A 24,345-nucleotide genomic window follows, 5' to 3' on the forward strand; every position below is an offset into this window, starting at 1 on the left:
TGGCTTCCAGTAATGTTCCTACCTATGCAGACTCACCAGCATCATGACACGAAGGTCTTGTCATTATGGGAACGTCACCTACAGCATCCAGCCCTGGATGTAGGTAATGGAGGGGGAAGAAGGGATCAGTGGACAGAGCCAGAATTTGGTCTATGACATGTTCTTTCAAAACTTACAGCTCTTTTAAAAGAAACTCAACAAAGGTTTTCCCAAATTTGACAATAATCCTAAAAGTTTACCTGATATGACCCCAAAACAAGTTGTGACACTGAAAGAAATTTTTCCTTAATTATCAATAGTAAAAAATAAATTTTGATCAGCCATGCCAGGAAGAGGTTGAACTGTCCTCATTCTCTATAGAAGAGGGTATTATAAAATGCCATGTGAATAGGGCAATCAAAGAATAGTCAGCAAAAAAAAGTTATGATAAAAAGGATTACAAAGGAATGCCAGGAAGTCAATTAAAAAATACATTATTTTTCTGGGTTTTGTGATGCTTGTGGTATTTGTCAGCTTCTGAAAAATCATTACTTTGTAAAGGTTTCTTATTCTAAATAAACATTCCCATTCATATTTAATTTTGTATTTGTAATTTTGTACTCTTTTTCTTAACAAGGAATCCCAAAGTTATAAAAGCTTCAGGCCCCACAAAACCTGGGTCCTCTCCTGATTATCATATTACAATATTTTATATTAATAGCAACATTTAACAAGTACCAACTAAGCATAGCAAGGAGCTGTATTTTGTATATTATCCCTTTTCACTTTATTTCAAGCCACATTTTATTTCATTTTATTTCATCATATATACAAAGTTTGAAATTCCCCATCTCCTTTAAAAAGAAGACACACAAAATTGTTTGGTGAAGATCTTGGTGAGGATGTATGCTCATTATCATGAAAGTTAATTATTATGGTCAATGTGTAAACTTAGGCCTGCTTGGGCATAGAGTTACAACTTCTTGTTTGTGTCAAAGGAGCTATATCTAGTGTCTTCCAATTTAATCTTTTTTTTAAATTGTAGTATAATTGCTTTACAATATTGTGTTAGTTTCTGCTGTACAATGAAGTGAATCAGCTATATGTATACCTATATACCCTCCCTCTTGGACCTCCCTCCCCCCTCCCCCCATCCCACCCATCTAGATCACCACAGAGCACCAAGCTGAGCTTCCTGTGCTATATACCATGTTCCCACTAGCTATCTATTTTATGCATGGTAGTGTATATATGTCAATCCTGATCTCCCAATTTGTCCGACCCTCCCCTTCCCCCGCTGTGTCCACATGTCCGTTCTCTACGTCTATGTCTCTATTCCTCCCCTGCAAATATGTTCATCTGTACCATTTTTCTAGATTCCACATATATGTGTTAATATATAATATTTGTTTTTCTCTTTGTGGCTTACTTCACTCTGTATGACAGACTCTAGGTCCATCCACATCTCTGCAATGACCCAATTTTGTTCATTTTTACGGCTGAGTAATATTCTACTCTATACATGTACCACATCTTCTTTATCCATTCATCTATCATTGGACATTTAGGTTGTTTCCATGTCCCAGCTATTGTAAATAGTGCTGCAATGAACATTGTGGTATATGACTCTTTTTGAATTATGGTTTTCTCAGGGTATATGCCCAGTAGTGGGGTTGCTGGGTCCTATGGTAGTTCTATTTTTAGTTTTTTTAAGGAACCTCCATACTGTTCTCCATAGTGGCTGTAGCAATTTACATTCCCACCAACAGTGCAAGAGGGTTCCCTTTTCTCCACACCCTCTCCAGCACTTATTGTTCGTAGATTATTTGATGATGGCCATTCTGACCTGGTCCCAGCGAGACAATTGCCTTGAAATTAGATCAAAAGGTGTGTTTAACTGCATGTAAAGTATTTAAGAGTAAGGCAACTCTAGTGATGGTAGCATGGGGCTCTCCTAACACCATATATGGATTGTACAGCACGGCATCAGTTTGTGCTCTTCCCATTCATTAACTGGTTATTGTCTTGGTTCTCAATTATTTTTCAAAAGATCTGATTTTCCTGGAGAACTGAGCTACAAAAAGTGAGGTGTTACTGTACAGCCACCAGGATTGGAATCCACATGGTTGCATGAGGCTCTGAGAAACATTGAGAGGGCAAAGCGACAGCCAGTCAATTCCTAGAGATTCTCATTTTCTAATCCATGGAGTAGACTTGAACCAAGTGTTTGTCATCCTCCTTTCTCCCATCCCTGCGCCCTACCAGTGACAGAAGAAGAGAGAATGCTGGTTAAATGTGAACAGTAAAGCAATGGTAGTAAGCCATCCTCCTGTATCCACTGAGGAATTCTAGAGTGTGCCTTTCACCCTGAAGCACATCCAAAATTCTTCCAAAAACGAACTTCTGAGAAGCTCAACATTTTAGTGGGATGGGAGACATGGCATTGCTTCAGGTGTGGATGGGGGGAAGATGGGTGAATATTCACCCATCAAGCATGGCCATCAAGCATATACAGATAGTCCTCAACTTACAATGGGGTTACATCTTGGGATTCTAAGTTGAAAATATCGTAAGTACAAAATGCATTAAATATACCTAACATACTGAACACCATAGCTTAGCCTAGCCTACCTTCAACATGCTCAGAACACTTACATTAGCCCACTGTTGGGCAAAATCATCTAAAGCCTATTTCATAATAGAGTGTTGACTATCTCATGTAATTTATTGAATATTGTACTGAAAGTGAAAACAGCAGGGCTGTCTGGGTACAGAATGGTTGTAAGTATCGGTTGTTTACCTTCATGATCACATGGCTGACTGGGAGCTGAGGTTCATTGCTGCTGCCCAGCATCAAGACAGAGTATCATATCATACATCACTAGCCAGGAAAAGATCCAAATTCAAAATTCAAAGTTAGGATTCTTCTAAATGCATATTGCTTTCAAACCATCATAAAGTCGAAAACTCATAAATCAAATCATTGTAAATCAGGGACCATTTGTAAAGTGTGCCAAAATTGTGTTAGCATGTTCACAAACGATATCAATAGCCTTTCAACTTCACAACAGGTAGATATCATTTTCTCCATTATACTGAAGAGAAAACTGAGGTTTAAGGAAACTAGATAACTTGCCTAGGAGCACACAGTTTATATGTACTAGAACCAGGATTGAAATTCAGCTCTCTCTGGAGCTAAACCCAGTGTCTGGCCACTAAAGATCAAAATTAAGCTCTCCACTCTCTAACCATGCTGCAGAAGAAATAAGAACAGGATAAAAGTCATGGAGGACCCAAGTTGTTTGTAAAACTCTTTTATTTTTTCATCTTCTCCTGTGGTCCCCTATGCACTTGTAAACCATAGGGCACACTGGCCATCTTCATTTTTGACAGGCCTGGATCTTGGCATGCATAAGTTTGCTTGCTGAATGATTTTGGACCCCAAATGTTTCCCACAGTGTGTTCTGTTTTTAATCAACTCTAATTGGTCTCCTTCTCCCATTTATGAATTATAATACACTTTGCCTCCAGGCATGTGTCACTCACATTGTTCAACAATTCCTCTAGCCTCAGGAATACATCAAAGCAAATTGCATTGATCACTGCCAACTGGTTCAGGGTGCAAAAGCACACTGCCAGTGGGAATGAGGAGGAGGTGGCTCTGGAGAGAAAACATCTGTCCTGAGATTCACTAGCCTGATTCTTCTATGAGCAAATCCAAGAATTAACAAAGACAGCATCACTATTCTTCTCAGGGAAAGTATTATTTGGACCAAATTACACTGTGCTATCAGGTATTGTGCCATCTTAAATTTCAGCCTCAATTAGTAAAGTGAATTAAGGACTGATTGAACAGAGCAGGGCCCTAATTTTGGCACTGTTGATATTTTGGACTGGGCAATTCTTTAGGAGGGGGCCAGATTCTGTGCACTGTAGGACATTTTGCATTTAGCAGCATTAGGATGCTAAGCATTATAGGATGTTTAACCAGAGGCATCCCCCACAACTGTGACAACCAAAATTGTCTTCAGACATTGCCAAATGTCCCCTGAGGGGCAAAATTATCCCTAGTTGACAATCACTGGAGTCAATTGAAAAGACAGGTATTATCCCGAAATCAAATGCAGGTTTCCTAACTCTAATTAGGGCTCAAGATAGGTTCAGAGGTCTTCTGCATCATATCAGTGTTCCATCTTCATGCAAGCCTAACATATCATGTATGAAAATTGCTTTAACCACGGTTACCTTGGAGTGCATCCAAATGCACTTCTGTCCTGAGTAATGGGGAATTAGCTTTCCTGAAAACAATTCTATGAACCAAATCTCACAAAGACCAAGTACATGTAACATAAGCACCAAATTCACTGAATAGTGAACCATCCCGTTCTCTCTGTAGATCCAAGCACTTGACAAACACAACAGAACACTGGGTTAGAGACCCTCAAGATGGCAGAGGAGTAAGACGTGGAAATTATCTTCCTCCCCACAGATACATCAGAAATGCATCTACATGTGGAACAACTCTTACAGAACACCTACTGAACGCTGGCAGAAGACCTCAGACTTCCCAAAAGGGAAGAGATGCCCTCAGACGACCTACACACAGAAGCGGGGCCAAATCCAAAGCTGAACCCCAGTGGCTGTGTGAACAAAGAAGAGAAAGAGAAATTTCCCCCAGCAGCCTCAGGAGCAGCGGATTAAATCCCCACAATCAACGTGATGTTCCCTGCATCTGTGGAATACCTGAATACAAAAAAAATCATCCCAAAGTTGAGGCGGTGGACTTGGGAGCAACTGTAGACTTGGGGTTTGCTTTCTGCATCTAATTGTTTCTGCTTTACGTTTATCTTAGTTTAGTATTTAGACTTTATTATCATTGGTAGATTTGTTTATTGATTTGGTTGCTCTCTTCCTTTTCCTTTTCTCTAATTTTTCTATTTTTTTATATATATAGATTTTTTTTTTCCTTTTTCTCTTTTTGTGAGTGTGTATGTGTATGCTCCTTTGTGTGACTTTTTTCTGTATAGCTTTGCTTTTACCATTTTTCCTAGGGTTCTGTGTGTCCATTTTTTTGTTCGGTTTTGTTTTTTAGTATAGTTTTTAGCGCTTGTTATCATTGGTGGATTTGTTTTTTGGTTTGGTTGCTCTCTTCTTTCTTTCTTTCTTTCTTTTATATTACTTTTTAATTTTTTATTTTAATAACTTTATTTTATTTTATTTATTTATTTTTTCTCCCTTTTCTTCTGAGCTGTGTGGCTGACAGGGTCTTGGTGTTCCGGTCTGGTGTCAAGCCTGTGCCTCTGAGGTGGGAGAGCCGGGTTCAAGACATTGGTCCACCAGAGACCTCCAGGCCCCACGTAATATCAAACAGTGAAAACTCTTCCAGAGATCTCCATCTCAATGCTAAAACCCAGCTCCACTCAACGACCAGCAAGCTACAGTGCTGGACACCCTATGCCAAACAACTAGCAAGGCAGGAACACAACCCCACCCATTAGCAGAGAGGCTGCCTAAAATCATAATAAGGTCACAAACACCCCAAAACACAACACCGGATGCAGTCCCGCACACCAGAAAGACAAGATCCAGCCTCATCCACCAGAAAACAAGCACCAGTCCCCTCCACCAGGAAGCCTACACAACCCACTGAACCAACCTTAGCCCCTGGGGGCAGACACCAAAAAACAATGGGAACTATGAACCTGCAGCCTGCAGAAAGGAGACCCCAAACACACTAAGTTAAGCAAAATGAAAAGACAGAGAAACACACAGCTGATGAAGGAGAAAGGCAAAAACCCACCAGACCAAACAAATGAAGAGGAAATAGGCAGTCTACCTGAAAAAAATTCACAGTAATGACAGTAAAGATGATCCAAAATCTCAGAAATAGAATGGAGAAAATACAAGAAATGTTTAGCAAGGACCTAGAAGAACTAAAGAGCAAACAAACAATGATGAACAACACAATAAATGAAATTAAAAATTCTCTACAAGAAATCAGAAGCAGAATAACTGGGGCAGAAGAATGGATAAGTGACCTGGAAGATAAAATAGTGGAAATAACTACCACAGAGCTGAGTAAAGAAAAAAGAATGAAAAGAATTGAGGACACTCTCAGAAACTTCTGGGACAAGCAGCTCATGCAGCTCAATAACAAAAAAACAAACAACCCAATCCAAAAATAGGCAGAAGACCTAAATAGACATTTCTCCAAAGAAGATATACAGACTGCCAACAAATACATGAAAGAACGCTCAACATCATTCATCATTAGAGAAATGCAAATCAAAACTACAATGAGATATCATCTTACAGCAGTCAGAATGGCCATCATCAAAAAATCTGGAAACAATAAATGCTGGAGAGGGTGTGGAGAAAAGGGAACACTCTTGTCCTGCTGGTGGGAATGTGAATTGGTACAGCCACTATGGAGAACAGTATGGAGGTTCCTTAAGAAACTGCAAATAGAACTACCATATGACCCAGCAATCCCACTCCTGGGCATATACCCTGAGAAAACCATAATTCAAAAAGAGTCATGTACCAAAATGTTCATTGCAGCTGTATTTACAATAGCCAGGAGATGGAAACAACCTAAGTGTCCATCATTGGATGAATGGATAAAGAAGATGTGGCACATATATACAATGGAATATTACTCAGCCATAAAAAGAAATGAAATTGAGCTAAAAAAAATTTCATTTTCTCTGGGCAAAAAAAAAACAGCATATCACAGCCAATTGAATTAAGAAGCAGGTTAGGAATCCAGTTCTCTTTTATTAAGCCAAACATTAAAGAGATTTGCAAAAATGTAAAAAAAAAAAAAAAAGAAAAAAGAAAGCTAGTGGGAAGCAGCCACACAGCACAGGGAGATCAGCTTGGTGCTTTGTGACCACCTAGAGGGGTGGGATAGGGAGGGTGGGAGGGAAACACAAGAGAGAGGAGATATGAGCATATATGTATATGTATAGCTGATTCACTTTGTTATAAAGCTGAAACTAACTCACCACTGTAAAGCAATTACACTCCAATAAATATGTTAAAATAAATAAATAAATACATAGGTAAATCCATAAATAAATAAATAAGAACAAAAAAACACTGGGTTACAATACTGCAGAGAAGTTATCCATACATCAGGCTGAACACACATTTATTTGTACATTATTATTCATATAAGTTTTGTGCCTCTGCCAGTTTCAGAATTAAATAACAGCATGGGGAGCAAGAAAGACATTTGGAAGCAAAGAGAAAAGGGATTCTCAGATGAGATTTGAAGAGATGGAGGGCTGAGCTGGCAGGTTACTCTATAAATACTAGCATAACTTTGGATACTCCATGAGACTCGTAAGTTATACCAAATAAAACTGTATATATAAAACTAACTCACTTTCACAGACCTCATTGAATTGGGTCCGAGAACTGACTTGCTACCAAGAAGAGTTAGAAAGATCCATAAAAAGAGCCAAGATTGGGTTGGTCCAGAGAGAATAAGACATATTAGTTTGTTCCAATAGCACCTGAGCTCTAAAACTTAAGGGATGAATTCATCACATGGAAGCATTTATGTTCAAAGATTAGTATCGGCCCTGCCTCTGTGAAAGGCTGAGCATCAGGCCTGGAACTAGTACATGCTCAATAAGGGTCTCTCCCCTCTGCTTCTCTCCTCTTCCCCCTTCTCTTCTTGCACCTCCTCCTCACCTTCTTCCTCCTCATCATAATAATGTCATTATCATCATTATTTATGTATTGATATAAATTGGTTTTATGATAGAAGCAAGGAGGCTTCATGGTCTCAATTATTGGTGAATACTCAGAATGTAGAACTAACTGAATGAAGGGTGGTGACCCCACTAAGGTGAACACCTTTACTAGCCTCAAGAAAGATAATTTTCCTGATTTTTTTATGGAGGAAATGGGTATGGACATAGAATTCCAGCCATCCTTTGGTTGGCTACTGCAGGTCAATTCAACAGGAGATGCCAAATCCTAACATCGGGGGATGAAAGGATGCCAAGACTAGGATGAACTGTTTATTACCATAGCTGAGTAAAGAATCCCAAACAGTAACCCTAGTTAAGCTTAGAATACAGCTGAAATACTAGAGAAGACTCAGAGTTCTATTCCTGACTGTGATCTACATAGGCAGAGGTGATAGAACTCTGAAAGCACGCCAATAGGTTTGGGCAACCCTGTACAGTGTCCAATATCTGGAGGATATCACGGGAAGAATGTTCAAGGTGCCTCCTATTAATGCCTAAATGACCTGGGATAAATTGGCTAACTCCAGGTCAGCATGGAAACAGAATCTGAACAAGAAACTGGTGGTCTCAGGATGACAGGACCATACATTGTGCTACTTCAGATCAGTCATTCCAGAGGAGAGGAAGCTAGATGTAGGGTAGAGCTGTGCTGGGCTACCAAAGGAAGGAGTGTCTACCACCTATGAGAGGCTCTTTCTTCCAGGGGTATTGGGAGAACTGATGCATTGCATTCTCATTGCTAGTCATCATGGCTACATTCAGATATGGTGTGCTCATAATATTAGAAACCCTATCCAATAAATTTAATTCCTCAAGCTTCTGGTTGGTACTCAATCTAATAGATGTATGACCTTTAAAAAAAGTATAACTCATAAATATTTTCTCTCTAATATTCCTTTCCCACAAGGAGAGAATCATGGAATAGCATAATTTCATCCTAAAAGCTACCTAATCCAGATTTTCTTGGAAGGTCAGAAATCTCCTACTGAGCGTATATGACCCGGATTTAGATGTCACAGGAGACATAGCATTGAATTTCACTGAATCACATAGACAAAAACGTTTATTCCCAGTAAAGTGTTTATTCTTCTTTTAGGGAATGTCTGTTAATGTCTTAGTTATTAGTATATTTCCAATTATTTTCCAATAGTTGCTAATCTTTTTAGAAAGCACAGAGCAGGCTCAGAGACTCTACAGGCAAGTGTCTAGCTGGACTTTAACAGCATTGCATTGTTTATATTAAATTTATTTTTGTCACTACTTTCTATTTTTGTTAAGTACTACTACTATATTTATGGTTGTATATAAAGTGCCACATTAAGTTACATTAAGTTAAGATGAATAAATTTGCTGAAATAAATCACGTCAAGTAAACAATAGTATCGTTGATCCAAAATATGAAAAAAAAGTATGAAAGTAGCATACAAATGACTAAATTTGAGGAAAATATTATCTCATTCCTACTCCTGTCTTTTTAAAGATGAGGGAACTGTGACCCAGGGGGTTATGTGGCTTGCCCAAGATCACGGAGTCAATTAGCAGCAAAACTAGGATTTGAACCTAGGTGGCTTGATGCACAGTCTTATCAGTTGTCACCTGTAGTGGATGCTACAGCTGTGCCTCTTGGGTCTCCCCTTCAGGACTGAGGCACTCATCCCCCAAACCAAAGGGAATATTAGTGACTGACAGCTCTCACCTGAGTCCCTCTTTGGGAACTGCTGTCGAGATGAAGATCTCTAAGGTCATGTCCTCTCTCTGGAAGCAGCCTATAACCAATGACTGGTCAGTGGTGTGGGGGAGGAGGTATAAAGTTTCAACCCCCTGACCACAGGACGAGACAGTTGGTAAAGGACCATCAGCTTGAGCCTTTGCTGTGACTACATTGCATTTCATCTCCTCCCACTGCCCAATCCTGCTTCCTTCATTCCCCTGCATGTGGACCTGAGACACTCCCCAGTACACTTCCTGAATGCAAATCTTTGTCTCAAAATCTGTTTCCCAGGGAACCTATAAAATATCATGTTTTCTCTCTACTTTAAAGGAAAAAAATGAAGTTATTTATCAGAATATGTATCATTAAAGAGAATGGGGGAAAAGTAAGTAAATGTAATATTCTAATTAGTTGTGACCAGATTAGAATTTCATAACTCGTTGCCAAAGGCTGCTGTAAAACTTACGAAACAAGAAAAGAAATGGAGTATAATCATAGGTAGCATATATGAGTTTAAGGGGATATTTTGTGGTCAAAAATGAATCATCAGATTGCAAATTAGAGCTTAATCTTCAACTGTAGTGTCAATTGTAGATTTAGCTCTAAATTTTGAAGTGACGACTGCAAATACAGGGATTTAGATATTTGAATATATATCCACAACAGATAGTAATTTTATAATATTGTTTTTAAAAGTATACTATTTTAAGAGAACTTCTGACATGATTCTAAAAATATAAAATGGAATAGAACATAATACAGAAGTTTCCTCAACTAACAAATTCAACAAACTCTTAATAAAGTCCTGCTAAGTATTTCAGAGAATACAGGCTTGAGAAAGATACTGCCTCTGTTATCAAGTAATGAGCAGTATATTAAAGGGTTAGGACTCTATCATTATTTCTTGAAATACTGTTGCTGCTTCATTCTCTTCTGTCCTTCCAGAACTCCAATTAAATGTATGTTAGACCTTCTCTATCCCCTGTATTTCTTACCTGCCCTTCTGCATATTTAAGCTTTTTGGCCTTCTGTGCTTCATTCTAGATAGTTTCTTATGACCTGATTTTCAATTTTTTTCTTCAGCCAAGTGTAATCTGCAGTTAAATCTAACCATTGAGTTCTTAATTTTGGTTATTTATTTTTCAGTTCACGAATTTCTATTTGGTTCCTTTTCAAATCTGCTATATCACATCGTATATATTATAGTTCAATGCCAAATTTTTCAAACTTGATTTTAATCTCTTTGAACATAGTAACCAAAGCTTTCTTACATTCTGTGACTGGTAATTCTCATTTCTGGAGTACAACAGAAATCTGTTATTTCATTTTTTCTTCTTTTTTTTTGCAAATTGAAGTATAGTTGATTTACAATGTTGTGCCAATCTCTGAAGTACAGCAAAATGACTCAGTTATACACATTTTTTTAATATTCTTTTCCATTATAGTTTATCACAGGTTATTGATTCCCTGTTTCTGCTGGTGTTTACTCATATTGATTTATCTCCCCTTGTCCCTGGTTTCCAAATTATTTGTAGAATTTGTAGAATTCCACTGATTTTAATTTGCTACTACCAGGCACCTGGAAGCTCTAGGAACCTGAGACTGCCCATTCAAGTCTTAGGATTTTCTGGGCCACCCAGATGAGTTGAAGAATGGCTCAGTGTAAAGATTAGTTTATGTATGGCTCACCTTTATTTCTAGGGAGCATCCCTCCAGGTGTCAGCCCAAAAGCAGACAGTAGTTTACCAAGGTCCCCATTCTTGGCAAGCCCTATATTCCAACTCTTTTTCTTCTAGACATGCAAAGCTACAGAACATACGATTTAATCTTTCCAGCCACACCTTCCAAAATAGTAAATGCCTCCAAAGCAGAAGTGCCAGAATTTTGCTCATCTCTCTGGGTTTCCCACCTCTTCTGTTCTCAGATCATTAAATGTTCATTATCTCACTAGAATATGGATGCTTTTTAGAAAAAAATTATTTATATTATATCTATATTTTAAACTGTCTCCAACACAAGTATTGGTCTGAATTATCTAATCAATCTATTACTCAGGAAGAGAAGGTCATGGAATACTGGAGATTGTTTGAGATGCCCCTTCTTCCAAGAATACACTGGGAATGTTGTCATACCTTCACTTATAATAATACTTTATAATTATTTGTTCATATGTCAACCCGAGCAATCACATGGCATAGATTCTTATTCAAACTGTAGGCAAATCTAAGATTTAAGTGCTTAGTTAAAGTGCAGATATATGATTATCTAGAGAAAGTGTCTGTAACTTTCAGGAGATTCTCAAATGTTTATCTGGTTCCTCTAGATACATACAGTGAGCTCTGGGAGGACAAAGACCATGTCATATTTATTTTGGGATTCTCCCTGCCCAGTAAAGGTTTGTTGAAAAATAAAGAGCAACTATAATAAAGCAAAGCATAGATGGTTTAAGAGAAAGGTACAAATGTTTAGATGCTACTTCAAAAGACAAAGAAAAATATCACCTACACAAATTATCAAAAGAGGCTTTTTTTGAAAAGTAACATTACAGTTGTTCCATCAAAGGTACTTAAAATTTTCAAAAGTATAGATCAGATATGAAAGATGTTCAAGGCAAAGTTGGGATGTGGATATAAAAAGAATATTGTGACCAGTTTGGAGGCATGAAAGATATATCACAATTGGACAGAATTGTGGGGTTTCTTTTATGTGACTAGAACTCACCTCTACTATTCCAACATTAAAGAGCTCCAGTCCATGAAACAGAACCCAAGTAAATACCTTGAGAGAGTGAAATCTTATGGTGTGGCTTATTACCCTGAAATTGTTCACAAAAATTTGTGTGAGCATTTATCTGGGGAAAGTGTCTTTAGCTTTCAATGGCATCAGAAAGGAATCTATGGGACTTCCCTGGCGGTCCAGTGGTTAAGACACCTCGCTTCCACTGCAGGGGGTGAGGGTTCAATCCCTGGTCGGGGAACTAAGATCCCACATGCCATAGGGTGCAGCCAAAAAAAAAGGAATCTGTGACACCCCACTCCCTGGAAGAAAAAAGAATGAAAAGATTAAGAATTGTTTAAAAAAAAAAAGACCACATATGAATTAACGTAAGTACACAGGCATAGCTGAACATATTACAGCAGCTGAGTCTTCAGATCTTCCCCAGGGACTTGGAGTAATGATAATACTGTGTTCTCAGCCAGTCACCACAGAATAAAATGGTCCATGGAGCAAAGGAGGGCAGGTGTGACTGCAGCATTCTGGATCTCTCTCTTCCTGACATTAGTCATTAACATTTGGAAGAATTTCAGTAGGAAAGTATCTGAGTAATAAGATTCTTGAACCTTGCCACCCACTACTTAGCACAGTCTCTGGCACGAGGGAAGCATTCAATAAATGAATGAACCATTAACAAGAGAGTCATAATATACCAAGGAAACAGATGATATTGCTGGGCACGTTCCTAGCACTTAAGTCTGAAAACCATCAAAACAGAGGATGCTGGCCCAGGGGATTCGAGTCAAACAGAAAGACAGTGGCAGCATCCAAAATCAACTCTGGCCTCCTGAAGTCCAGCCAAGAAACCTATATATGTTTATTTTAAATAAACATTTATGTCAAATGTAAAATTTCCAAACACTATCAAGCAGAGGTCTATTAGATGTTACAGAACTGGGATCTTCCAGTAAAAGAAATTTTAAGCATATAAATTTGTTTACTGTTGCCATGTACTGGTGAAGTGTGGTATGGCAGGGAAGTTCTATGAAAGCAACAACACTTAAGAAAAAGAGAATGGTATGGAGTTAAATTCAAACATCATTAAGTATAAGAGTTAGATCCTGGGGAAGATGTTTCATGGCCAAAAATAATTCATGAAAGAAAAGTTTGATAAAGTTGACTATTAAAATACAACACATAAAACATCTAAAAATGAAAATAAAACACAAGCCAAGTCAAATTTAAGTGAAACGCTAGAAGAAACTATACTTCTATTTATTTAAGTTATACCACAAAAGATTGAGCTGGGTCTATATGTGCTGGCTTGAAATATGTGCAATTATACTGACATATAGGGAAAGCAAATTGAATACTAGTGTGTTAAAATGATATACACACATAGACATAGTTATAGAAATACACATATTGCTATATGTATGTAAACATATAAAAGAATATACAGCAGACACTTGTGTGGTTGTCTTAGGGATCAAGATTTGATGGGGTGATTTTTACTTCCTAAAATCTATATCTATATTTTAATAAAATTTTTGCAATCACAAGCTTGTATTACTTCTTTAATCAGGAAAAAAATGTGTAGTGGTGAAAAGGACAGGTAAAAGGAAAAGAGACTCTGTAGCCTGATGAGTAATAGCAATGAGTAATAAGCAAGCTAGAGTCAGTCTGTGCCTGAGTTCACATCCTGACCCTGCTACTTAAAGGCTATGTGACCTTGACAAGGGCCTTGTGTTCCTCATCTGTAAACTGCAGATAATAGTTGTACCCACCTCATAGGATTGTTGTGAGGACTGCATGAGATAACACGTCACATGCTTCGACTTCTTCCTGGCACATAGTGCTCAACAAATGTGAGCAGCTCATGGCAAAAACACTTCTTGAATTTTAATATCCACTTTCAAGTAATACCTATTGAAATATTATCATTCTAGCCTCTTCCTTAGTCTAAAATTTTAGCTGTGGTTTGGGGAATTTTTTTCCTTTAGGGTATATGATATATATTTTATGATTTAACAATGAAAGTCAAGGAGAAAATGGAATTTTCTTATAGTGACTTCTTAATCTACCTATTGTGAAAAGTAAAAAACACCTGCGTTGTCATGGGGTTTTCCTGGATTAACTTGAGTGTTAAGAGGAATGGGATAAGGATGCCTATGGGTCAGACATTTAGGGCATTGGGCTGTACTCACTGCTGGGATCGGAAGATTAGAGATGTTAACACACACTGAGCTTGGGTTTGTTTGGGTTTTTTTAAGAGTAGAGGGAGAATTCATTACTGACCATTTATTGAAGAAGCTGCCTTCTCTCCAAGTTCCCTAGGGGAAGTTTCATCAGATATCCCAACTCTGAAATCTGACCCTGCCTTTCATCTGAAACCTGAGGCTAATGCTGTTCTTATCACCATCTGGCCTCCTGATCAGAAGCAGAACCGGCTCTCTTGAGTCTCTAGGAAGAACCTTTTTCTAAACCTCCACATCTGTCACTTCTATCCTTTCTCCCAATCAAGTAAGGATTAGAATTCATGTAACTCAAGGCCTACAGATAGATCATAGAGTCATCAGTTTGTGGAATTCACCAAGCAGAGGAAGGAAGGACCCTAGGTCTCCAATAGATCTAACTTTGTATCAACTCAGGTCAGAAATGTTTCAACAAGCCAGAGGTTAGTTTCCAGATCAGGAGAAATTCAACCCTCACAGACCAGCAGTGATTTAACATGGCATTGGTCTACAACCATTGTTTCCCAAATGTGCTCCATGGATTCCTAGAGTCCTGTGGGATACTAGTGGGGTTTTGCTATAAAAAATTATCCCATCTCTAAGATGGTTTAGAAATGCCATATAGTATATCCCCAACTTGATAATATACATGCACATTCATCTTATTATTCAATCAATAAATATTTATTGAGCACGTACTATGTCCTAGATAGTGCTTTAGGTAGTAGGGGTAAAGGTGAACAAGACAGATGAGATCCCTACCCTGGTGGAAGAAGGCAGAGAAGATACAAACAAGCAGGAAATGCCAAGTTCTATGCAGAGAGTCAAACTAGAGAGGTGGGACTTAGAGTGACTGGGTAGCTCACTGGGCTGTCAGAGTATTCCTCTGAGTAAAAGACATTTAAACTGAGAGCTGTAGGACAGAAATGTTTGAAAAGCCTTTAAAAGATTGATTATTTTTCAGTAAAGAAATTAGTAAATTTATTTACCCTGACATCTCAGATCCATCTGTCAACAAGACCCTTTGTGAGTAGAATACTCCTGGGCATCCCAGGGGACACTGGTGTTCTGTGGAACCCAGTTTGAGAAGTGTTGGACTGAACATGTCTTGTGCTGGTAGCGCTGTTGAATGCAGACAATATCTGCAAGACAATCACCTGTTACACTGGTAAGTGCTGCTAAAATGACCTGAAATCCCACCTTGGAGGGCTGATGGACACAATCACTGCCCCCACTGATACTTAGAAAATTGGAGGCAGTAGCAGTGGCAGGAAATGACATTCTGAAGTGTGCATTTCAGGTTCTGTAAGACTTGCCCGAGAGGAACTCAGAGATCAGCTGATGTGCTGCCTTTGCAAGAAAGGCAGCCTGGGAGTTGAGGAGGACGCCCATGGTACATGAGGGAAGCTCCCACTTGGCAGTTGGCAGCCCCAACAGGTCCCTGCTGCTCTATCACTCTCTTTCTGTCCCATCTCCCACCCCTACACCATGCCTGTGCCCAAAGGACCTCCAGCCAGGGGTCTGCAATCTACCACCAACAGCCAAGTCCAGCCCACTCCTTGTTTTTTTGTTTTGTTTTGTTTTGCTTTTGCGGTACTCAGGCCTCTCACTGTTGTGGCCTCTCCCGTTGTGGAGCACGGGCTCTGGACACGCAGGCTCAGCGGCCATGGCTCATGGGCCCAGCCGCTCCGCGGCATGTGGGATCCTCCCGGACTGGGGCACGAACCCGTGTCCCCTGCCTCGGCAGGCGGACCCTCAACCACTGCGTCACCAGGGAAGCCCCTACTCCCTGTTTTTTGTACACAATTTTATTGGAACATAAACCCATTCATTTGCACACTGTCTACAACTACAGTGGCAGGGCTGAATGGGTATGACAAAGATCTGTGGCCAGAAAAGCCTAAAAAATTTGCTATCAGGCCCTTACAGTTTGCTGACCCCTGCTCTAGGCACCTGTTCTCTGCCCTCTTGGCCAGTCCTGCCAGCTGCTGTCTTCCCCGCATGTGCCAAGTAGGGGGGGGTCTCCATTCTCCTCAGCAGACACCTACCACCTGGGAAAATCTGTTCTGAATATTCTCAATGCCCCTCCTTTTCCTCAGAGAGTTTATACACCTGGCGAGAAATCATCCACTGGTGTCAGATTCCCTCCTCTCAAATTCCAGTTTTGCCACTAACTCGCTTTGTGACCTTGAGAAGTGTGTTAACCTCTCCAACCTTCTGTTTGAGAGCTTTAAAATGAGGATAATAATACCACCCACCTCCTTGGGTTGTTGTAAGGATTAAATGAGATGATGCATGTGAAGGACTTTGCACAGCTCCTTACGTGTAGAAACCGTTTAATAAATGTTAGTTATCATTAGAACCATTATTATGAAAGGGACCAAGTAGAGGGAATTAGACACATAAAACATGACAAAGTCCTCCATGCAAAGCAGCTCAAGCCACTTTCAACTAACAAATATGAATTAAGAAAGTTAGGGCAAAGGTGTGGAGTACCCAAGACGCTCATAAATTAATGGTATTTACAGGGTTAATAGGTGTTTATTTTGGAGCACTCATTTTTGAAAAATATCATTATCTACTACAGCTGACCATACATGTATCCCATGACCCCTCGACTCCACTCTAGGTATTTACCCAACAGACACGTGTACCTACCTTCATAAAAACATGCCCTGGAATGTTCACAGCAGCCATATTTGTTATAGCCAAAAAAAGAAAACTACCCCAAATAGCATGAGCTCTAGAATGGATAAATAAACCGTGGAACGTTCACGCAACGAAATGCTCTTCAGCAATGACAGTGAGAACAATCTACAACTGTATCGAAAGGGGGACTCGCACAATGCTGAGTGAAAGGAGCCAGACACAAAAGAAGATTGACTGTGGGGTTCTAATCACATGACGCACAAAGCATGCAAGACTGGTCTGCGGGGTTAGAGATCAGGGCAGTGGTTACAATGGGGGAGCAGGGCTGGAAGTGGGGGTGTGAGGGGTCCTCTGAGATGCTGGGAGTTCACTTCGTCTGGGTGCTGGTTACATGGGTGTATTCGTTTTGCAAAATTTTATAAGGAAGGAGGGAGGGAGGGAAAGGGGGAGGGGAAGGCAGGGAGGGAGGGATGGAGGGAGGGAGGGGGGAGGGAGGAAAAAATATGTATTGAGCGCAGACTCTGTGCCATTCTGTTTCGTCCACACTCTTTGTTCTACTCATTCTTTTATTCTTGGCATCTCTGCTGTTGATCTCTTCCTCCCCCTACACCACATTCTTTTCTCCAATGAGAGTCTGATTTGCGAATCCATCACTTTGAAGGAGCCATGCAGTATTGACTCTGTGAAAAAGTACAGATCCCACAACCTTTGACTTCCTACATTTCAGGTCTGGCACAAGGATATGGAGGTCACATCCGAGTGGATGTATTTCTGTGTGCCTATTTCTGAAATTTGAAGAAGCACCTTGTCTGTTTGATTCATAGCCGCCTGTCCCATGCTTACAGATATGGTACAGCGATTGGTAACCCAGACCAGCTTCTCTTCCCTGGTTGCGTACTTCCCGAGCTCCCAGGGCTCAAACCCAGACTATGTTTGGCTTTCATCCGACTAGTTCCAGTTTTAGCAACTGAGTTGTGGAGTACATGTTGCCAGGTTATGAATTTCTACAGAGAGAAATTCCCTCTGTTGGCCATTTGCCTCAACATGTCCCCAGCACTGGCAAATTTCCAATTACACCTCAAAGCCATGCAGGCCTCTGTCCCTCACCTGCTGCCCTGCGGAGGTGGGTGCTCAGCAAGGCGGTCAGATCCAGAATCTGGGCTCAGGGGACGGAAACGCCGAGTGCTCTCAATTCCCAAAAGTGAGGAGGGGACTTTTGGACTCAACTCTGGTCATCTTAATGCAGACATGTTATGAGAGCTGCTTTGACACAAGGACATTTGAATGCTGCCTCTAAAATAATTTGTGTTTCTTCCATTAAAAAAAAAAAAGTTTAAATAGTTCTGCTTCTCCAATCCCTGAGCCTTAATCCATCACAGCCTTTCCCCCTGGAGGTGGACTAGGGATGGACAGTGGCTGAGGCGGTGTGGGGAGGGGAGTGAGATGCAGAGTTAAGTGACAGGAAAGGGCTAAAGGCTGGGAATGGATAGGAAGAGGATCAGGATAAAAGGTAGGTCAGGGATGGGGAGGTTGCAGGGAACACATCACATCCCTTGGCAATAAAAAGCAGAGATGCAGTCATGTCTAACGTCCCCCCTCCAAATAGCTTTGCAACGATCACCTTGGTTGAATGTCCTGTAGCGCCCATCATCTACCTTTAGGGATAGGCAGCCATCACCAAGGGCATGATCGGATCTGAAGCTTGCCACTCAAGGCTCTCTAGCATTTAGGCAAACCCCCATTTCAATCTCCTTTCTTCCCCTTCACGAATTTTCTGTTTTAATCAAACTCAGTGCCATGGCAAATACCCTGAATACTCTCCACACTTTCCTGACATAGGAAGGATCACTGGGGACCCTTATCACCCTCTTAAGTGCACCTTCCTCTGCTGAAATCTGACCCATTTTCCAAGGTCTTCCCTGAATATCCAGTGAGGAGGAGACTCTTGTCCCAAATTCCACCGAGTTTTTTTTGATGTTTACGTTTACCATGGCGTTCATCACATGCAAACCTACTCTACAAATATTTTTATCCTCCTGCCTTATCCCTTGCACACTGTATTTTCATGAGGGCAGGGACTGTGTTTAATTATAATAATTGCTATTTGTCAGGCACATAACACCTTTTTACATGCATTTTCTCCAAACATACAGTAAGCTCATGAGTAGATACTATAATTCTCATTTTACAAATGAAAAAAGTTCAGCAAAGAGAAGTTCAGTAGTGTGTCCTGAGTCACACAAGTTTTGAATGGCTGAACCAAGATCCAAAGACCTTGCTCTTCTTGATGTATCATCCTACCCAATACTCTGAATCTCTTCTAGCACATAGGATAGCTATGGAGGGGTTGGATGGATAGATAGATGGATGGATGGCTAGAATAGATATTAAAAATAACCAATTGACCCAAATCAAAACTGTTACCTTCCTTTATCAGGAGTTATTTACCCAAATATCAATACAGGATGTGGAAGATTATTTTAGTTCTATTATGAAGAATCCATAACCTCTCAGTCTTCAGGTTCAGTCAGGTAAGGTAATACCCTCAAAATAAAGAGTGAGTGGGTATTCCCTAGGTCATGTAAGCACCGGAGACCAGTGAAAAGACCTTGGAGTGACAAGATCCTCTTCACATCTCTCCTCTAGGGATTTATTAAGTTTCTTCCATTGAGCCTTGAGTGGCTTATGAGGGTCAGTGTCCTCATCTATAAGACAGACCAGCCACATCCCCCTCACAGGTGGCACAGACAGTGACGTTAGGTAATGAACGTGAAAATTTGGCGTAGAGTGGACCCTGAATCAATGTTTATTTTTTCCAATCTCTGAGACCAAGGAGTTTAAGAAACTGTGAAAGCAACAAGGTCTTAAAAAACAAAACACTATATAAGGTCATCTCCCCACTCCCAGCTCAGCACAGGGCTCCATGCCTCCATTGCCCCCTTCATCGTCCAGTTTGACTGGCACCAAGTCATTCTTTAGACACTGACAGAGGCTATTTCTTGCCAATTTTGTCCCTTTTCCATTGGGCACTTGTCCTTTGGGTGTTTTTCTTTTTCTTTGTTTCTACTGGTGCTTGAAATTAAGACAGATTTCAGTCTTAATTTAATAAGTCCTCCCTCTCCTGGTTTATTTCCACGTTTGTCTTGAGGTTGAGGCAGAAGTCTCCAAAAATAAAAACCTCAGAAAGCCTCAAATTTCACCAGCAGAGGAATCCTGTGATGTTTAGAAGGTCTGCACAATGTTTACTATCTAAAAGGAAAAATCTTCTCTTGATTTTTCCAAACCCTTCTGTTGATGTCCAAAGGGAAAGCTCAGTTTCTGCTTCACCTAGCCCCGTGTATGTACAATAGATGGATAATCCTACATCCGCTGTGGAAAATTCTAGAAAGGAAATTTTTAAACACATGTTTTGAAAACAAAACTCTCAAGTGCTATGAATGAAACATATCAGTCATCATTCTTCCGCCCATCCCCTCCTTACAGCCCAGGGGCTGAAATCATCTGTTGTCTTGGAAATATCCTTGGAGGAACAAGTCCAAGGGGAAAAGTGGAGCTGTCACCCCCTCCAGGTTTTCTATTATGTAAGCTCAATGCTAACTCAAGACAGGAAGCCCCACATCCTGCAGCCTCGTTGGCAATCCGTAATAGATAATGTTCCTGGAGCCCAAGTTGAGAAACGAAGCTTTGCTATGCACATTTTGGCCAAGATGCAGAACTGGGATTCAATTTGAGCAACTATAACATAAAATAATAAAGTGCAAATGCAAGCAGCAAAAATGTGCCCATATCACAGCTCTGAGTGTGCCAAAGCTGACCAGAAAATTATACATTTTTCATGTTTTGATAAGGTACTTAATTGGCATTTTGTGGGACACCACTGGGTGAGGGCTCCCAGGATCAGGGCTGGCGTGGAGCCCACATCCTGCTACCCTGGCAGCTTCCCATCTTCCCCATTAGCTCAAACCACATGGAGAAATGAGAGCAGGACGAATGAGACACCTTCCTTTTTTCCAAGTGTATTGGAGTCCACCCAGGAAAAAAGCAGGGCAGGTTGATGGCAAGTGTTCCCAGCCTCTCCACTGTGTACTCAACTGGGGAAATCATAAAAACCAGAGTCATTTGAACTGCCATTTATAGTTTACAAGCACTTTTCAAATGGGTTCTCTTAATCCTGGCACCAAGGGCTGAGCAAAGTATTTTTATTGCCCCCCTTTTACAAATCTAGAAATGAGGGCTCAGAGAGGTTGAGGGACTTGCCTGAGGATTTACAGCCGGTAAGTGCCAGAAATGGGGCGGGATCCAGTTCTTCCTGTCTCTCATCTGTGCTCTGGGCTGTCTCCCCCTCTTCACCCAGGCCCTCATGAGTCAGTCTGATTTTCTCCCTCAACTAAAATGATAAAAGTCAGGGACTTGGAAAATGTCTGGGTAGAAATCTGATTCTCATACTTTCAGGACAGAGATAAGGCTGTGTTTAAGTCAGGGTAGGAAAAAAAAATCAATTACTCCTTTCCCATCGGTACAGGAAAAGATAATAGGCAGAAAACTGATATTTCCTAATGATCTAGTTTATTTTGTCATTGTGGCCCAAAGAGGCAGAGTGGTGATGCTCTGGAATAGGGGGATTTCTACTATCATATCATGGGGACATTGTCACCCCTGTGCTTGCTCTTTCTGGTCATCTGATATCTCTTTCTCCCTTCCCTTCGCAATGTTCTGGGGTGCTCCTGAAAGATATGGGAAACTCATATCCTGAGCTCACATTCTGCTCAGACATAACCACTGTCTTCCACAGAGGTTTGAGTAGCAGTACAAAGCCTTCGGTCTCTCACCTTTGTGCACAAGGAAAGGAAGACTGGCTTGAATCCCTAAGACCTTTGGGATCCCCGATCAAAAGCACTTCAGCTAAGCCCTTCTCAGAAACTCTGCCGGGTCTAGTCCATGGGGATTGGGGATGGGAGTGGGGCATGAAACCCATCATGAAACATCATTCCACGGCATATCTGCTCCGGGTTCTCTTTTTTAAAATTATGTCAGGGCTCTGACTTCTACTCTCAAGACAGAAACCAGGTTCAGGCAGGCACTTGGAGAGGGCTGGCTCAGGGCTCAGCCAGGAACCCAAGTCAATTCCACCACCAGATTCTGAGATCAACTAGAGCGCACAGGGGAAGCATGTTCTGGTTATTTTAGTGTTCTGGTTAATTGGGAACTAAGCAGGGTATATTGAACATAATTAAATCTTTCTTTGATGATTGAGAATCTTGCAATGCCCTGGAACAATCATTCTAAATATCAATTAGAAATCCCCACGGGTAGGAAGACAGGAGATTGAGTGCATCCTGCAGTGACTTCAGGCCAAATGTAAATTAATTTTGAGGTCCACTCCCACCCCCAACACTCCTAGCCCAGAGGCATTCTTGCCTCTGATGCATCAGATAGAATGAGTCAAAGACACCAGGTCCAAAGGATGTTGAAGTTCTTTGGTGCTAGTCCCATTTCCCCTATTAAGTGGTTAAGTGACCTTAGGAAGCTATTTCACTTCTGAGACTCAATTGCCTTATCTGTGCACTGGAAGGTTGTATTTATTGGTTCTTCAACTTTTTATGGATATACATTTCCTTAAGAATCTGAGCAAAACTAAGCTTTTCAAAGCTGGGAAGTATGCACATAAGTGCAAAACATTTACATTCTAAATCAGGGGGTGAGGGTCATGGAGACCCTTGAAGCCCATCCTCTTATGATACCCGTCCATGGACTTCAGGTTTAAAATCCTGGAGGAGAAGATCTCTTAGCTCCCTTTGAGCCCTGGCATTCCCTGCATCCGGTTCAGTGCAAGCATCTACCCAAGTCTATAGAGCAGTGGTTCACTGACTTTAGTTGCACTTTGAGACCACCCGGGGAGTTTTCAAAACTCCAGTGCCCAGGTTGCTCCCCAGATCAATTAAATCCAAATTTGGGTAAGTGGGCGTCAGCATTTTTTAACATCCTCCGGGAGTTTCTAATCTGCAGACAGGTTCACAAACTCGTGCTCTGGGATAGGAATTCTCAAAAATTAGGAGTGAATAGAATCACGCAGAGGGCAAGGCAGATTCCAGGGCCCCTGTCCCTGGTGACTGCGGTTCCTTCCGGCAGATCCGCCTGAGAAGATGCACTGTCAGCAGGCATCCTAGGTAATTCCGACTCAGACCACCCTTTGGGAACTTGGTACCGGCCATTCAGCAGAAGCCCAGAGGAGTCCTCTGCCCCGCTGCCCCTTCCCTCCTAGGCAGTTCTACGTACCCACCCCCAAGTCTCCTGCCCTGCTCAGGGAGAACTTGAACAGGTTTACTTTTGCCAAACGGCCTTTTTCTCCATCTTTCTCATCTCGAGCAAACCTGGATCTTTTCGCCTGAGTATCTAGCCCCACCGGGTTCAATAATTGAAGCACAGCACTCATCAACACCGTCAGGTTTAATATTTAAACACCACAGCATCACTTAGGTCAGCCTCAAGGTGAGAGCTGCTGCTGACTCCGGTGTTCCTGCTGTTTAGCAAACCAGGCCACTGGTGCCAGAGGGGACTGCGGGGAGAGCCCGGCTCCGAGGCAGGCCCGGCCCGCAAAGACCCAGCCGGCCGGGTTCTGCAGCTCTCCGCCTCTTCCTACCTGGAGCGTGCGCAGCAGGACCTGCAGCCCACTGGCTTCTTGTTCTGCCATCACGTCCTCGGGTCCGGGGGAATCGGCTGCCTGAGGCCAGATCGGGGCTGGAGAGGCAGCGGCTTGCCAAGCTGACCTCGCTGCCCGCCTGGCGGGAGACTGCTGCACGGGGGGAGGCCTCAGCTGCACATGCTGCCGAGTGTGAAGTGACTGCACTGTAACCCTAGCCCTCGGCCCAGGCGCGGGTGCCCCCCGACTCCCACTGTGGGGATTAGGTGAGCCCCGGCCCGGGGAGGGCCGAGCATTTGGGCGCGGGGGTGGAGAGGGCCCCGGTGTGAGTCACTGACCCACCTCCAGGCCCATGCAGGAGCCACCCTGAACGGCTGACAGCATTCCCAGCTGACCTGGTCAGACTCCCTGCAGAGGCTCGCTCGGCCCTCCCCGCTGGTCCCCCGCTCCTTTATTTTGGTGTGTTGCTGGCTCCCGGGTAACAAGAGCCTGGAGAGCGCTTGCACAACCGTGGCCTTGCAGGGCACAGGAGCCCAGGGCTCCCTGAGGTCCCAGGCTTAGGGACTGGAGCTCTGGCTGAGAAGGAAGGGAACGGCTCTGGATGTTTTCTACTAACTGGGTCCCTTATACAATAACCCTATCGAGGTGGTACTA

At 41.7% G+C, this 24,345-nt stretch overlaps 1 protein-coding gene across 1 annotated transcript in view; it reads right to left on the reverse strand.

Annotated features, from left to right (window-relative positions):
- AGBL1 (AGBL carboxypeptidase 1) overlaps window positions 1-23,742 on the reverse strand; it is a gene marked incomplete at both ends in the record, with an annotated part of 599,032 nt that extends 575,290 nt beyond the window's left edge. Inside the window, one exon of the mRNA XM_079699372.1 lies at window positions 23,692-23,742. Within this exon, the coding sequence (XP_079555498.1) occupies window positions 23,692-23,742 (51 nt within the window). The remainder of the gene's footprint in view (window positions 1-23,691) is intronic.
- Between the last annotated feature and the right edge of the window lie 603 nt (window positions 23,743-24,345).

The sequence above is a fragment of the Hyperoodon ampullatus genome, assembly GCF_949752795.1.
Source record: "Hyperoodon ampullatus genome assembly, chromosome: 3".
NCBI lineage: Eukaryota > Metazoa > Chordata > Mammalia > Artiodactyla > Ziphiidae > Hyperoodon > Hyperoodon ampullatus.